This window comes from Leptodactylus fuscus, chromosome 4 (assembly GCF_031893055.1).
Source record: "Leptodactylus fuscus isolate aLepFus1 chromosome 4, aLepFus1.hap2, whole genome shotgun sequence".
In the NCBI taxonomy this organism is placed as follows: domain Eukaryota; kingdom Metazoa; phylum Chordata; class Amphibia; order Anura; family Leptodactylidae; genus Leptodactylus; species Leptodactylus fuscus.
The window spans coordinates 59,373,593-59,390,609 of NC_134268.1; the positions used below are offsets into that span (position 1 = coordinate 59,373,593).

A 17,017-nucleotide genomic window follows, 5' to 3' on the forward strand; every position below is an offset into this window, starting at 1 on the left:
GCTAGCTTTTTTTTTTTTTTCCTCTAGCTAGTAGCAGAAAAAAGAAGCAACAAGTCCTATCTTGCAGTGGATTCTGTGGCTTGAGACCTGCTCCTTTTTAGGCCCATTCATTCACCTGCGCCAAAAAAAAAAAACACATGGCGGAAAAATTTTACGCTTTGTGAACAAGCCCTTATAGCAGACAGGTTCAGCACAGTTAAGCTAGCACAAATGATTGTTCTGCAATTGTGGGGACTACAAAAAAAAAAAAAAACAACTAAGGTAAAGATGGACAAAACATTATAAAATTGGGTCTTTTTATAAATTTGAAGCAGCCTCAAAAAAGGTCTTAAATGGATGTATTAGGAAACCGATTAATCCAGTGGCCTAAAAATGTCCAAATAAAGCACTTCAACTTTTTTGCACGTTATGGCACATCTCAGCACCCCTCTTGTCACTTTTTTTTTTAATACAATTGGCTGTGATTTACTATAAATTATACAGGAAACTTCCTAGAATTACATCACAAATCTACGGCCACTCTTTACGGGTATGGATTTGAGATGAGCGAGTACTATTCGAACTCCCATTTCAAATAGCACGCACCCATAGGAATGAATGGACACAGCTGCTTCCATTCATTCCTATGGGTGCGTGCTATTTGAAACTGCCATTTCCAATAGTACTTGCTCATCTCTAATCAGGAGAACCTACATGCTCAAGAAATACGAAGAGGCCAGAGTGTTTCAGGCATGGCTTGCGCCTGTCAGGGAATGAATTTAAGGATTTTTTTTTTTAATTCAGGATTTCTGCTCTCTTCCTGTCTCCTCTCCACTCCACTTCTTGGTTGTCAGCTCTTTCCAGCTTAGATACTTGCTCTAAAAAGCACAGTTATCTCTGCATAGAGAACAGAATCACGAAGCAAGAAACTGTACTAGTCCTTATCAGGGCTCAAAAACTGTAAAAGAACAAGAGTGGAGATAGTATAGATGGGAAGGAACAGGGACCAAGGTATCATTCTGACCCAAGAGCAGGTCTATAACCTAGACAACCAGCTCTAACACTGAGGAATTCTATTTTTTTCCTGTATCTGGCTAACCCAGCGAGATGGATAAAACTTAAGCTACAAATAAAAATAGAATCTTTAAGATAGGAATACCATTTTAAGACTAGCACCAGTTTTAATAAATTTCTCCAAATGTTTTTATTGGAAACTCTATTTAGCAGCAATGGGGTATTCCTGCAGAATTGATATTTATTGTTGACTATATCTGTGAAAGCCTCCCAAATGCAGGTTGACCGAAATGAAAAGAGGAAAACGTAACACTATACTTGTAGTATAAAACTATGAAAAAGGAAACAAACAGGTTTATTGTTGCTGTTTTATTCTACTGTATCTGGTATTAATTCTCTCTTCTCTGTTTTAAGTTCTTCTGGGTTTGCACATAGTCTGCTTTGTGAGCTCCAAGAAAAGCTTCAACAGGAGAAACAGCTTATCTCTGAGCATCTTGAACATCTGGAAAGGAAAAAATCTGAAGAACTGCAGAACCTCAGGATCTCTCTCATAGCTGAACAACAGGTCTGTGATAAGAAGGTGTATTGCTCTAGGCCATGCTTAGGCCTCATGCTGACATTGGAGAGTTTAACATTATTGTGAATCAGTATTTTCAAGCCAAAATTAGAATTAGATGCTAACAATCAAGATGTAGAAATCTTTCCATTATTTTTTTTTATTTACTATTAGAGAGGCTCTATCATTGGGAAAAGTCATTTTTAGATAAGCATATTCTTGCATGGCCTTTAAAAAGGCTATTCCATACCTACCTTTTGTATGTAAATTGCCTCAGTAGATTTTTGAATAAGTCCGTTTTTATCCACATGCTAATGAGCTTCCACCGTGCATCGGAAGTGTCTGTGATCACAGTCTGCTCTACGTGTATGTACAGCAGAGAGGAGTCATCAGCACAGCAGCCTACAGGTAGTCCTCGGGTTACGACATTTCGTGGTTACAACTAGAGATGAGCGAGTAGGTCCTTGCTAGTCAGGAGAGCTGGCAGCTTGCTGTTACGAGGAGCTGACTTTTTCTCATAGGAATGCATTGGCCAGCGTACAGCATTCGGCCAATCAACGCTGGTTCTGCCAGAGGCTCGTCTGTGAGGAGGCGGGGTCTAAGATTGGACCTCCTCACAGACAAGCCTCTGGCAGAACCAGCGTTGACTGGCCGAATGCTGTACACTGGTCAATCAATGCTGGCCAATGCATTCCTATGAGAAAAGTCAGCTCTGTACACTGGCCAATCAATGCTGGCCAATGCATTCCTATGAGAAAAGTCAGCTCCCGGATAAACGCAAGCTGCCAGCTCTCCCTGTACAGTACGTGATTTAGTGTGCAGCGGATATACTATACTGTATATGGTACAGTCTTCCTCGGTTCCGAGCCGCTGCACACTAAATCACGTTGATCCGTTCCTATGCGTCGTCATATGGTACAGTTACGTATGTTTCCGACTTGCGTCGAAATTCGGTTTACGACGCCGTGGAAAAACGGATCAACGTCGTAAGTCGAGGACTACCTGTATACACACACATAGAGCAGACAGTGCACACAGACACTTTCAGTGCATGGTGGAAGCTCATTAACATATGAATAAAAATTGACTTATTCAAAATCTACTGAGGCAATTTACATACTAAAGGTAGGTTTGAAATGGCCTTTCTAAAGGCTATGTATGGATGTGCTTATCTAAAAATGACTTTTCCCAATGGTAGAGCCCCTTTAACTTTGTATTAGAAAGGAGCTCAGCTAGTCTCAGAGGACTAATAGAAGGGTACAGGGAGAGCTGCATATGCATAGTCTGTTCTTCATTAACTGCAGCCACAACATAGTTCTTGAGATAGATGTGATTCCCAGAGATGGGACCCAAATCTTAGGGATATTTATGGCATATCCTGCGGATATAGAAATGTTGCAAATGATAAAAAAACATTTTAATGAAAGTTGCATTGGGGTTGGTTTCTTTGGGCAACAAAGACAGTTGTTTTTGTTTTTCAAGATTGCCTTATAAATCTGACTATATATATCCATTGTATTCTTTCAATACTGTTAGTAGCCATTTGGCACCACAAGTTTTTGTGCCACCTGGGCTATTAGTACGAACTTGCATATCTGCAATAAGAAGTTCTACGTTTATATAAAATGTTCAGAGCTGTGAGAAGGAAGCAGATGCCATCTTCTTTTGGCACCCTTCAGCACACTATATCATAGCTCTCAGCAGTAACAGGTTAACAGTGGAAAACGTACACCCATCTTATCCTTAGCTTTGATAAGCGTTCCATTTCCCTGTATCTACAGATAATATTGTATGTTTTTTTTATTATTATTACTGAATTGTTCCCTCTGTTTTATGTAGACTAACTTTAACACAGTTTTAACAAGAGAGAGACTTAAAAAAGAAAATATAATTAATGATCTGGATGAGAAGCTGAAAAGTGTCACGCAGCAGCAGGAGAGAGATAAGGGTAAGTGCTTTCCTGGAGAAAATGACAATATTAATCCTTACATATTTGCTAGGAAGTTTGAGCTGAACACACATTCAATGCGTCTTTCTTCTTACAGCAGGATTTTTATAATGAGTACGGTATTCTTAAACAGAGTCTGTCGCCAGAACCCAGATAGGTTAAGGTTACTTGTGAATTGCTGCCTCCTTTGTTCAGATATCACTGTCTTTGTGATTGTGCAAATGAGCTCTTAAGGACATTGCCGCTAACCTTTTTGGAGCAATGACCATTGGCCTATTTTGCATATTGGCAAAATCGGCACTATCTCGGCAATAGAGGCACTAATTCACAAGGAGACAACACTCATTTAGGTGACTCTAATCTTATGCAGGTCTGGATTTGATGGATTCTGCTCGGTTCTGGTGACAGACTTCCTTTACGTTTTTAGTGTATATAATATGTATGTTTCTGGGCAGCAGTTAGGGGTGGATATCTAGAGTAGAGAATGAAGCCACAACAGAAGAACAAACACCCTTAAATCCCCTTCTTGTCATGAAATTGGACCTGCAATGCCAAATAAGAAAGGGATATTTGGAAAGTGTAGAAGTTGCCTATAAGGTACTGTCATTAGTTTGATACCTCCTGAAAGACTCCCTTGTAAGTAATTCCCTTTCCATGATTATACCTCTGATATCTTTTTGTTGCAGTAAAGTGAAGTTATAAATGGTTGAAATCAGGGTAATTTACATATGACTTACTACACTTTCAAACATTTTATAACTTCACTTTGTTGCAACATAAAGAGGACAGAGGGGCACCAATAGAAAAGGAATTACTTCATCCTGTGCTTGATGGGAGTCAATTTCTGATACAAAAACCACCTGATAGGTTCCCTTTGAAAAGGCAAAACATAGGTGTATTCACATAACAAAACATTTCTCCTCAGGGCGGGTTCACACCTGCGCCCGGTTTCCGTCTTCAGTCCGAGAAACTGGACAGGATATGGAAACTCGGCAGTCAATGTCTGCCTGTGAGCATCTCCTGGTCTCCACGGCAAATCCGGGATTTTTTTTAACCGGACACAAAGTCCTGCATGTCCGACTTTGTGTCTGGTTTAAAAAATACGGTTTATCCGCGGAGAGGCAGAAGACACTCACGGGCAGACACTTTGCAAACCCATTCAAATGCATGGGTTGGAAAACTGACTTTCGATTTCAGTCTCCTGTCCAATTTCTCAGGCAGAAGATGGAAACCTGCAAAGCGGAGACCGGGCGGAGACCCTCAGTCTTCTGCTGCTCTGGTCACAACATTTTCTGGGTTCCCACCGCTCTCTACTTCTTGGTTTAAGCAATACATATGGAATAGCTAAAAAATACCCACTTAGTCAGTCATTGGAGTGGTGTCCAGCTTTAGCCAGTGGTTGGCCAAGCAGGTTTCTCTAACCATTTCCTGCATGTGTCATATTGCAGGAGAGGAGCAGGGGACTAGATAGCATCAATATCAATTTTAAAATGGTTAGAGAAAATTTTTACAGTCAAGTTTATGGCAAAACCAACTTAATTATTATTATTTATTTTTTTTTCATGTTTCCTGATTTTTACCTGACTTGGATTTCATCCTGAATGTCAGATCTACAAAATTGTATAGTGACTAAGAGGGAAACTAAAGTATTAACCTTTAGGAACCTTTGTGGTCACCTGTTCAACTAACTGACAATGGCTGACCAAATTCAAAGACTAAGTTGCTTGCTATAGAGGCCTTTTTTTTTTTTTTTTCCTCCCATCAGTACGTCTTTGTAGAATGGGAGGAAATCCACGCAAATGCGGGGAGGACATACAAACTCCTTGCAGATGTTGCTCCTGGCGGGATTCAAACCCAGGACTCCAGTGCTGCAAGGCTGCAGTGCTAACCACTGAGCCACTGTGTTGCCCCATAGTATAGAGGCCATCTTGTCATAATGTCTGGTACATTGTCAAAAGCCCATAACACACAGGAATGTCTTTGCAGCCTCAATCTTCACACTTCCATGCGTGCATTACAGTATATACATATAACCTAGTATACAGCTTTGGCTTAGCTCGGAACTCTATCCACCCCCGGTCACAAGGTGTGTGAGAGACTAGGGTTAATTGAATTTTATCTGTTCATGCTTTGACAGCCTAACTGGTTTTTCCACCATTGTTTAGAGATGACTCTTTGAATTAGATATCCGTTGTCTCCAACCAAATGGAGACTGCTCAAATCAGCTGGAATGGGGCTACAGTCTCCAAAGATTAAACAATGGATTACAAGATGCCAGCAGGGACATATGATTTTAGTTTCAACCTGGGACAAAAAGGCATAATATAGCTATAGCCATATATTGCTGGCGTCATCTTGTCACATAATATCATATTCAGTTTGAAACATAAATAGTTATACTGCATTTAGTTTTAAGGATAACTTTTTTTGTGATCGTATATTTACAACCTTCACACGGGGAAAACGGAGGTCAAAGAGGAGAGGGGGTAACCTCTGTAAAGAGATGTAATACTTTTAGGGAAGTTACATATTTAATAGAATTTTTCTATTTAGTTGCATCATCTCATAAACTAAATTATGATAATGATTTTTTTCTTTAGTCAGATCCATATTAGAGCTGTGAAATCAGTACAAGAATGCGCGCACAACATAGAAAGTAGCGGAAATTGTATTACAGAGTGTGTCATGCATAAATAGAATTGTAAACTTTCTGGAAACTGAATCACAATTTTAAAACAGATGATGTAACTGTATAAGATATTAAGACTAGATGTAGATTAAAGACCAAGGCAAGATATTATGGTGAATAGGAAAATTGGATTTGCCCCTCCACCCCTCTTTCCTGTAGAATTAATTAAAAACTGTCTCACTTGCGAGTAAGAGATTTTCTTTAACATGTTGCAAAAGACACAATCATAATACATGGCTAGTTAATCCAGTGATTCACAATTAATGTTTCTCTCATTGAAGTCATACGCATTTATTTTTTTTATTTTATTTTTATTTTTTTTGGAGATTGTGATCCCCATATAGGGATCACAATATACTTTTGATTTTATTATTATTTTTTTTTTTCAGTATGTCTTTGTAGAATAGGAGTAAATCCACGCAAACACGGGGAGAACATACAAACTCCTTGCAGATGCTGTTCCTGGCAGGATTTGAACCCAGGACTCCAGCGCTGCAAGGCTGCAGTGCTAACCACTGAGCCACCATGTTGCCCCCGTTCCCGGACAATTGTGACAGTTTCTCCCAAAGACTGAGCAGGGTTTTTTTGGCTAGAAACCCTTGGCAAGTAATATATGAAGGGATTGCGGTGGTTGCCTTCACAGCTGTAGCCAGAGGAGTCTAAAGTCTTCTCTGCATATAACACCACTGTCATACATGTCCATCATGAGCTTCAGGCCCATTCACACCCTCTATAGCAAAAACTATAGTACTGTGCCTACTCCTACCCCTGTTCCACCATTACTGTTCTACAGTCCTGTCTAGTGTCCCCAGATACTCCCAATATAAAAGTCCTTGATGACACAGATACAGCTGAATGTCAGGGCAGAACTGGAAAATTCTGGAAGCCAAAGCAAACTGCTTTTTAGAACAGTCATCTTCTGAAAACCAGACTCCAACATTGAATCAGATTCTAAATTTAGTACAGACCCCCAATCAGACAGTGAAATACACTTCCCCCCCCCCCTCAGATCACACTAGAAATAAATACAGGCCTCAAATTAATACAGTCCCTCAAATCATTTTTTTTTAGAAGTATCATCAGGTGGATTTTGTCTTGCAAAGCCCATTGAGATGAATGGGAGGCGGTAAAAAAGACTAGCGGTTTTTTGTAGCATTCTTGTCATATGAGAAAAACCCTAAAAAGCACGCGGCCGCTGAAGATGAATGGCCATCAAAATAAAAAAGAGGCTTGGGCACACCAGGATGGCTCTCCTTTTTTGTGTATAGAGGGGTCCTTTATGCATATGTGCTATAATAGGATATTGTCCTTATGAGAGAACCCGCATAACTGTTTCTCTGCCCCATATTTCTTGTGCTATTCTGCAGATTTAATTGAGACTCTCTCTGAAGACCGAGCTCGCTTACTGGAGGAGAAGAAGAGACTTGATGAGGAAGTTTGCAAGCTAAGAAGTTTTGTGTCTTCAACTCACACAGCTCCTGCCTCTGAGCCTAGTGGAGCTTTTGTGCCTGAGCTTCCTTGTGAAGAAGAAGACAGAATGGAGCCCACTTTGGAGATCAGCATGACCGCTGTTCAGTAAGTGCAGTTGCTGTTTTTGGCTAAACTGTGTAAGTCTTTTATTCTTTGTATTAGTAGTGACCTACTGAGCCGCACCCCGAGGACCATACATAATAGATGTGACACACATTTACTGTTGTCACATTTTCTTTTCTTATTTATTTTCCCCACGTACTAGTTTAACTGCTGAGTAAATAGGAGGGTATTATATATTGTATTATATAGTATTATATATTGCATTACATATTTGTTTTCTGTTTACTTCTTATTCTTTTCTCCTGTTTAACTTGCCTATCCGATTGTTCTATTTTGATTATAAATAATCTGCCTTGGTTATAAATAAAATTTTTGTTTAGGGGGAATAAAAAGTATAAAAGTAATAAATAGTGAATTTATCTATTAAAAATTGTTAAAATTGGATAAAAATTCTTAAACTTAAAATTACGTACAAAAACAGTGGAAAAAATCTCATAGAAATTAATACAATTTAAATTCCATTGTATATGTGTGTTAAAAAAACAATGTCCCATATGGCTATGTCAGCAGAAGATTGTGGCCCTTGGAAATGAGGAAAAAATAAAGAAAATATGCAGATTAACTTTCAAGTTGTAAAGCTAAGAATTGTCATGACCTTAAATACACACTGTTTTATTGTACTGTTTTATTGTACTTTTATTTAGTGTACTGTTTTATTGTACTCCTATGTTTCAGCGCTCACCAGTATTGTCTGTACGATGAATGACTGCCATGGTCACTTAATGTTATGGGCCATATGGCACCACACATGATTGTCAGCTAGTTGTAGACCCCACCCTGTTTATTGCTGACAGTTTCAATAACCATGTCAAGTCATTGGCCATCCTTGTGACTTCACTATGGCTAATAATAGTAAAATTGCTTCTTCTGAGGCATTTTAGAGGACTTGTTCATTGATGACCCTTATAGATCTCTGTAATAGATCTCCAGGGGTCTAACACTCAGGTCAGCTGTGTGAAGAGGATGCAACATGAGCGCCGCACCCTCTTTAGTACTGGACTGCAGCAGCTGCATTGGGTATCACAGCTCAGCCCTTTCACTTCAATAAAGATAGGTCGTCAATTAATTAATAAGTCCCATTTAATTATGAAATTATTATCTTTGGTTTGATGATGTTTCATGTTTTCTGCTTCTTCTAGTGACACTACATTGTCAGAGGAAAAACAAAAGATTATGCTGCTGGAGAGAGTAAGTATCGGTCTACTTGTTGGAGTCTTTATGCTTGTGCAGTGAATGAGCTTCGCCTTAGTATTTTATGCTGACATATCTAGTTTTAATGTCCAGAACACAGTACCATGTAAGATCCTGTCACCGTGGCTGTGCGTCACTGATGCAACTGAATAAAGTTTTTATTTTCCTGTTTAATAGTATAATAGTTCATGTCCGTAATTGTACAGGCAGGGGGACATGTAACAGGATATATATTTATTGGGGTTTTGTCACTTTATACATTAGTAAGATATCCAATTTCCTTTTAAATAATGAGGGGTGGACCTTGGGGATCTTCACATTTCTGATAATGAAGTGGCCACAGAAGTAAAACTACTTTAGTGCAAGGCATGACGGATGGGGCAGGAGTCAGGGGTATACTTCTTGGTGTTCTTGAATCTTTATAGAGCAGTGGCCGCACTTGCCTACTGAGCATGTGTGTGTGATATGTGCCCATCCTGCCATAGGAGATTGTACATGTTAGTATACTGAATGGAATATCACTACAGTCCGTGATGCAAATGTACTTGTTTTTTGGTTTACATAGGCCTTCATGAGGCTGGAGGATGGTTCTGGTGTCACATAGGGGATTCAAATGTTACAGAATGCCATTGTACGGTACCAGAGCCATACTCCAACTCAATGAAGGACTTTAGATCTAAAGGATCACTCCATATGTATTTATAATGTACTCCTTTAGAACCAATAGACAAGTGAATTTTCATCTGTTGTTCCATTCAGAATAAATACATTGGTTCTCCTTGAATCCCTGTGTCATGTAACCAGCTCCCCCTCCCTACCTTTTGGCTTTGCATGTTAACACAGTGTATATTTTGTTTCCACTGTATTCCTAAACGTTCTGGAAGCAATTGTTTCATTCATAAATTATGTAATATACTTTATTAATAGAGACAAGCGAGTACTATTCAAAACTTCCATTTCGAATAGCACGCACCCATAGGAATGAATGGACGTAAAGTCTGCGTGCCGGCCACTTCCACTTATTCCTATGGGTGTGCGCTATTCGAAGTGGAAGTTTCAAATAGTACTCGCTCATCTCTATTTATTAAAAAAAAAATGGCTTTTTTTTTTCTGTGAAATTCAGCATTTTTATTTTATTTTTTTTCTTATATCTCTTGCTTCTCTATTGAGGTCCGTTCTCTTCTTCTAACTGTGTACGGAGTACGGACTAAGGTGTAGTGTAAAAAGCCATGAAAAAAAGGTTGGGGGTGTCGCTTCAAACAGTTATATGTCACACATTATAAAACCTAGAAACTTGCTATATAAGAGAGGAGACTCTCATCTTTGATATGACACCTAGTAATATCCAGCAGCTTATAAATATCCCAATCCAGACTGTATTTTAACTAGGTAGAACTGCAAACTGTGTCCTATGAAAGATGACACGATGAAGTGTCTACCTCCCCCACCCTTATTTCCCTGCATTACACACAAGCCCGAGAACAGTGTTAGGGTTAGTTCACACGTAAATAACGTGTGGCTCATTTTGGCACCGGAAAAAAAAGCTTCCTAATTAGGAAGCTTTTTTTGAACCTTGCCAAGCTTTTTTTTTTTGGAGCTTTTTGTAAAAACAGCTTTAAAAAAAAAAAAGCCTGGCTCTTTTCCCCTCCTGTAAAGTGAATGGGCTGAAAAAAACGCGTCACGGTTTTTTCCACGCGTTTTTTTTGCAAAAAAAAAAGCGTTGTTTATTTTTGCAAAAAAACGTGTGGAAAAAACAGCACGGTTTTCGCCTCGTCTATTGTTCTCTTCACGCGGAAAACGCCTGAAGAAAGGTCATGTCGCTTCTTTTTCTCTGCTAACAGAAAAATCTGCTAGCAGAAAAAAAAAAGCTAGCAGTCTACATAGACTAAGGGCTCGTTCACACGGGGGGTGGTGGGGCGGATTTTGACCATATTTTGATTCCGGGAGCCAAGTCAAAATATGGTCAAAACCCGCCTGCCACAATGTTGCGGTCGCGGCTTACCCCACCCCGGAGTCGGCTCAAATGAATGGGCCGACGCCGGAGGTTGCGGCTGCCAAGCGGAAGCTGAACCGCGGAATCCGCCTGAAGAAAGGGCAGCTCGCTCCTTTTTTTCCGCTAACGGCAGTTGCCGATAGCGGAAAAAAGAACGCTAGTGGTCTCCATAGACCACTATTGTAAAGGGGCGGATTATAACGTGGATTCCGCTGTCAAAATCCGCCCCTTTGGCCCCGTGTGAACTAGCCTAACATTGTATGGAGGAGGATTATGATGTGGATTCCGCTGTCAAAATCCTCCTCCATGTCCCCGTGTGAACTAGCCCTTAGGAGCAGGGTACAGCTCTTAATAGAGAAGCAAGGTAAAGAATAACGATATGCAGGATTTCACAGAAAGGGGACAACATTTGTTAATAAAGTATATTAGAAAATTTAATTGTCACAAATCCTGCCAGAAAACGAAAAATTGTTTAAAACTTTAGTTACACTTTAAGAAACCCAGGACAATATTTAATTTCACCCACATTGTAGATCCCTAATGCGTTAAGTGGGGCATTTACAGGGCCTAAATAACCAGTTGCTACTCTTCCTAAATGACATCCCGGAAGGCCTCGTAGACCTCATTCTCTTTCTGTTTCCTGTTTTCAGACGTTGCAGCAAAAAGAAGAGGAAAATAAGCGATTAAATCAAAGACTGGTGAGAAATAACACATTATACCAGAATATTCGCTGCTATGTTACCGTATTTTTCGGACTATAAGACGCACCTAGGTTTTAGAGGAGGAAAATAGGGAAAAAAAATTTTGAAGCAAAAAATGGTAAAATATTTAATATATGGGAGTTGTAGTTTTGCAACAGCTGCAAGGCCACATTGACAGGTGACCCTGCAGCTGTATGGGGGACGCATAGAATGTTTTTTCTACTGTTATATATATTCTAGGGAAAGGAGTGATTTAGAATTTTTATTTATTTCATATTTTTATTATATATTCTTAAAGCTTTTTTTTTTTTTTTTTTTTTTTTTTTTTTTTTTTACTATGTCTATGGGACATTCTGTATATTAGTATTACGGCTGGTCATAGACCCAGCCGCAATACTAATATAGCAGTGACAGGCCTGGGAGCTTCATTAGGCTCCCGGCTCTCACCCGAACAGGTCGGCTCCTGCGATGTCACCGCGCAGGAGCCGGCCTGCAACTTCACAGGTACGGGGCCGGTGGGGACCGGCCCCGGGGGAGAAGGGGCCGCTGATACAGACTACAGACCCAGCATCCGCTGTACTAGAGAGGCGTATGCCGGCGAGGGATGGACGCCAGCACAGGTGCCGGGGCCTGAGACATCGCTACGCTCCTCTGCCCTGCATGAAGCCAGCGGCGGGGGGACGGAGGAGCGGAATAGCATCGCCCCTGCCGCTGCTGGCTTCATGCAGGGCAGAGGAGCGCAGCGATGTCTCAGGCCCCGGCACCTGCATCTATCCCTTGCCGGCATCCGCCTCTCTATTACAGCGGGTGCAGGCGCCACATTCGGACTATAAGACGCACCCTTCTTTTGCCCCCCAAATTTTGGGGAAAAAAAGTGCGTCTTATAGTCCGAAAAATACGGTATGTCCAGTTATCTGTTCTGTCGAAGACATGTGATGTCCAGCGTTATATGATGGAGACCAAAGGTTCTGACGAATCCTATTGAAGCATACTGTTATCTATTTTTGGTTCCCTTCTGGTGTCTTTTATTTAGCTAGAAAAATCTTGTTTAATGCTGTTCTGTTTTGTTAACTTTGTAACCAGTGATCATTCATTACATTGCTGTAATTCTGGCCGCCCCATTTACTGGAAGGCTATACCGTATCTCTGACTTTTCTCACATCACACGCTACTTCTCAGCATACTTTCCTTACTTTATCGCCTAATCTGTTTCCAATCTCTGATCTCTTCATATTTTTGCTAAAATCAGTTTTTTGGTTTTTTACTTCTTCGATTTTCTTGTGCTATCTAAATAATGGAATGTGAAGCATTTCAAGCTTTATCCTATAAATGCTTCCTAAAGCTGACTTTCTAGGGTTTTCTGTGCAATATATTCTTTGTGAATGACAGACTAGTGGATTATGTCTTGTATAATTCACCAGTGCACCCATTGCTTCTCTATTACACCAGCAGGCTTATAAATAATGAATATATCCCTGGCCTATAAAAGTTGTCAGTGTTTCTAAACAAGTGATATGTGCGGCTAAAATAGCTCTTCTTATGTAAGTAAGACACAGTCATATATGGCGAAGGGGTCAAGGTATGCTGCATTATTCATTTTACCACCTGCTAAGTACATATCTCACCTAGTGTTTGCCATCTTGATGGACAGTTAGAAACTGCAATATACAGTATTTTTTATTTTTACGTGATAGAAAATTTTAAAGGGATCCTATCTAAGGATACCCTTATATCTGACTAACACGTAGGAATAGCCTTAAGAAAGGTTATTCTTCTCCTACCTTTTAGATGTCTTCTACGCGCCACCATTTGGTAAAAATCCAGGTTTTCTTTGGTATGCAAATGAGCAACACTGGGGGCGGTCCCCAGTGCTGAAACAGCACTGGAGCCGTCCCCAATGCTGCGAGAGAAATCTCCAGCGACGCCTCTATCTTCTTCTGGAACGCCCTCTCACTGTGTCTTCTTCCGTCCTATATATGATTGATTGTTTTGCACATCAAGTACCAGGTGTTTTCATTCCACGCATGCGCGTTCGCTGAAATGCGCATGCGCACTCCAAATAAGAGCGATAGGTTGTAGTGGTTAGGATAGTATTGCGGTCCTGGATGATGTGAAGGCGCTTTGCCTGTAGTGCGCATGCGGGTTGGCCGTGGCACGTATGCGCGTCCAGTGAAGATAATTCAGGTTGGATTTTCTAGTAGGAACTTACATTCTCTTCCAGTAAGAGACAATGGTCTCCATTTTTATTATGGGCAACTTATTTTACTAAACGAGAAGTAATTATGAGAGTAGTATGAGTTTGTATCGACATCAGAATTTTCCTTCTGTAGTTTGCATTTGTACGACATTTACTGGTTTGGGTTTAATGTCTATTTGTTTTGTAAATCCATTGTGAAAGTATATAACATCATGAGAAACTCCGTCATGAAAAGGAAACCCTCATTGTTCCAATAAACAAATAAATATTTATTTATTTACCAAGTATAACACATATAGAGCGTTATTGTTTTTTTAAAAAAAATTATGTGTGTATGTATCATTGTTTTTCTGTGTAAGTGTGGATATCTGTCTGTGGGAAGGATTGGGTTAACTTTTCTAATTGGCCCAATCCATCACACATGACACTGAAAGGTTACTGGCCTTTATATACTGTGTGTATGTTAGACAGCGCTAGGCTACGACGAAGGTACACTTGATACCGAAACGTGTCAGTCTGAACGCTCCTCCACACCATGTGAGTTAATTGTTTGTTCATAGCATATTTCTTCGGAATCTGAAAATGTGCATTCATGTATACTTTTAAAGAAGCATTTTTGTAAATAAAGTAGAAGTGATTTTTTTCATATAATGGAGATTGCTGGTCCTCTTCTTGGAAGAATTGTTTTGTGTTTATTGCTCCTGGCCGTGGAGCCATGACCGCTGCAAATCCTTTTTATTGTGGGGTGTAACACATACAACTGCAGGATTTTCTCTGTCATCGAGAGATATAGTGGGCTGTGTTTCCCTTCCCTCCCCCTTCTCCTTATCTTGAGTTTCTTCCGTCCTGGGTTTCCATCCTCTAGGCATGCCCAGTTGGCTCTACCATCGGGCCACTGGCAGAGCCGACTGCACATGCCCCCATGGCCACAAGAAAATGGCCGCTTACACGTGTAGGCAGCCATTTTCTTGTGGCCGCGGGGCATACGCAGTTGGCTCTGCCGGAGGCCCGACGGCAGAGCCGACTGCGCCTGCCTAGTAGATTGAAACCCAGAACGGAAGAAGACACAGGGAGAGGGCAATCCAGAAGAAGATAGAGGCAGCGCTGGAGAGTTCTCTTGCAGCATTGGGGACGCCCCCAGTGCTGTTTGAGCGCTGGGGACCACCCCTAGTGCTGCGAGATAACTCATTTGCATACCAAAGAAAACCCGGTTTTCTACTGAACGGCAGTGCGGAGAAGACATCTAAAGGTAGGTAGGAGACGAATAGCCTCTCTTAAGGCTATTCCTAAGTGTTGGTCAGAAAAAAGGGTATCCAATGATAGGATCCCTTTAACTGGTACTATTAACAACATTGGGAAGTTTTTCTATTGATATTTATGAGCAGGGAATTCAGAGTCTGCCTTTTCTACTTTACCAAATCTGGAAAGGTGGAATTAGCAATTTTGTGTCAAATTCCACCCCTCCCCACTGTATTTTTTTGCTTCCCATTAATTCGGTGGAATCTGTCTGAAGATTGCACATGACGCTTATTATTTCCCCTGGCTGAAGAAATCAGTTAGAGATAGATTTCAGTGTTCACCTCCCAATTGAAATACATGGAGGTAGAACCTCAGCTCCAAATTCTGGAGCTTGGCTTCCTGCTGCAGTTTTCCCATGATTTTGACACAATCCATGACTAGAGGTGACCTGTCAATTCTTTTTCTTAATTTCAAATCTGACAGTATGAACTTCAATGCAGATTCTCATGACAAGCAATGAGATGCTGACTTTAGGCAGTTTCCATGCAGATAGGTTTTTGGGGGTTGTTTTGGTACAGAAATTGTGGAAAGTGTTATGTGAACATAGCCTTACAGTATAAAGCCCCTGCCGTGTATGAGGCCGTGGTGTTTTTTCCTCCCCTCTTTTATATAACAAAGCAGGAAGTTTCATTGTTGAATTACGGCTACAAGTAGCTTTTTACATAAACTCAGAAGTCATGCAACCTCAGTCATCTTTTAGCTCTATAAATGTTATAAATTTTGGCCTGAAGCAGAAGTAGATGTGTGACTATTAATGTCAAAACATCCAAGTGGTCTTGACCTCTTGTAGGAATGTTCTTATCTCTGTTCCCGTGCCTCCCTTTAAAAACCCTCTTGTTCACATTCATTCTTAAGTTGTTATATAAAGATAAGCAATGGCCTTTTTCTGTTATTGAAGATTTTAGGGATGGAGGATGAAAGAAATATTCTGTAGTCTTTTTCTAAAAATGTATCCTTAATGCCCTAAAGTGTTATATGGGATAAAAAACATTTCGGAGAGGTTAGTAAACAAAATACCGTTCCAATAACATTGTTCTAACCAGATCTCTTTTATTTTGTGTATTCATCAACCTTTTTTCATGCCAGTACACCTTTTCTGCTACATTTCCACAATTTCTAGTGCCAGCTAGGATGCAGATATTGTTTTGTCCACTCATTCTGTCCTAGTACTGCCCTCAATACACAAGTGCTAATCTGTGATAGAGGACGTGCTTTGTATTATGTGGATGAACCACCCAAACAGTCTAGTACCAGTGTATGTGCGCTGGAGTTGCAGGTCTGTAGGTAGTCTATGTATTAGATGATATTTAGATTGGGAGAGATCTGATCTTAGAGTAAACATGAAATTCTTAGGCTAGTTATTATGCTTTATTATGCTTACTAGTATAGCGCCATCATATTCCACAGCACTTTACAGACATTGAGTTTATTAGGTCTGCAAAGTACAGTACAGCCAGGAACTGTGCGCCCACTGGAAGCTGGCGGGGAGCACTGGCACTCAGGTACTGGAAGGCAGAGCTTGGTGGAGTACAGGAGAGTAAGCTAGAGCATAGATCGAAGCTCAGGCCGGCTAAAGAACGCCCACAAAGCACTTTTCCATCATTTGCATACGATCAAAATTGTAGTTTTATGCAAATGGACATCAGAATCCTGAATCCTGGCTTATTCAGAAACGAGTCATCTGTACAAGGTACCGGGCTTAGTTGTATGTGTATTATCCTACTGACACTTGGCCTTTAAGTGAACTTGAATCTAAGAAGTTTCTTGATTCTATAAATATCCAGTGTTATATCCTCTGTGTATGGGGCATTGTCTAAAGAAATCCTGCTACCAGTTCAAGTATAGGCTGACTTACAT

General features: G+C 40.4%; 1 protein-coding gene across 2 annotated transcripts in view; it reads left to right on the plus strand.

Moving 5' to 3' along the window:
- Positions 1 to 17,017, plus strand: part of RB1CC1 (RB1 inducible coiled-coil 1) — a 97,158-nt gene that overhangs the window by 67,596 nt on the left and 12,545 nt on the right. For both annotated transcript variants that reach the window (XM_075270500.1, XM_075270501.1), the window contains exons 15-19: positions 1,408 to 1,558; positions 3,389 to 3,497; positions 7,554 to 7,761; positions 8,919 to 8,967; positions 11,614 to 11,661. In XM_075270500.1, the coding sequence (XP_075126601.1) occupies positions 1,408 to 1,558; positions 3,389 to 3,497; positions 7,554 to 7,761; positions 8,919 to 8,967; positions 11,614 to 11,661 (565 nt within the window). The remainder of the gene's footprint in view (positions 1 to 1,407; positions 1,559 to 3,388; positions 3,498 to 7,553; positions 7,762 to 8,918; positions 8,968 to 11,613; positions 11,662 to 17,017) is intronic.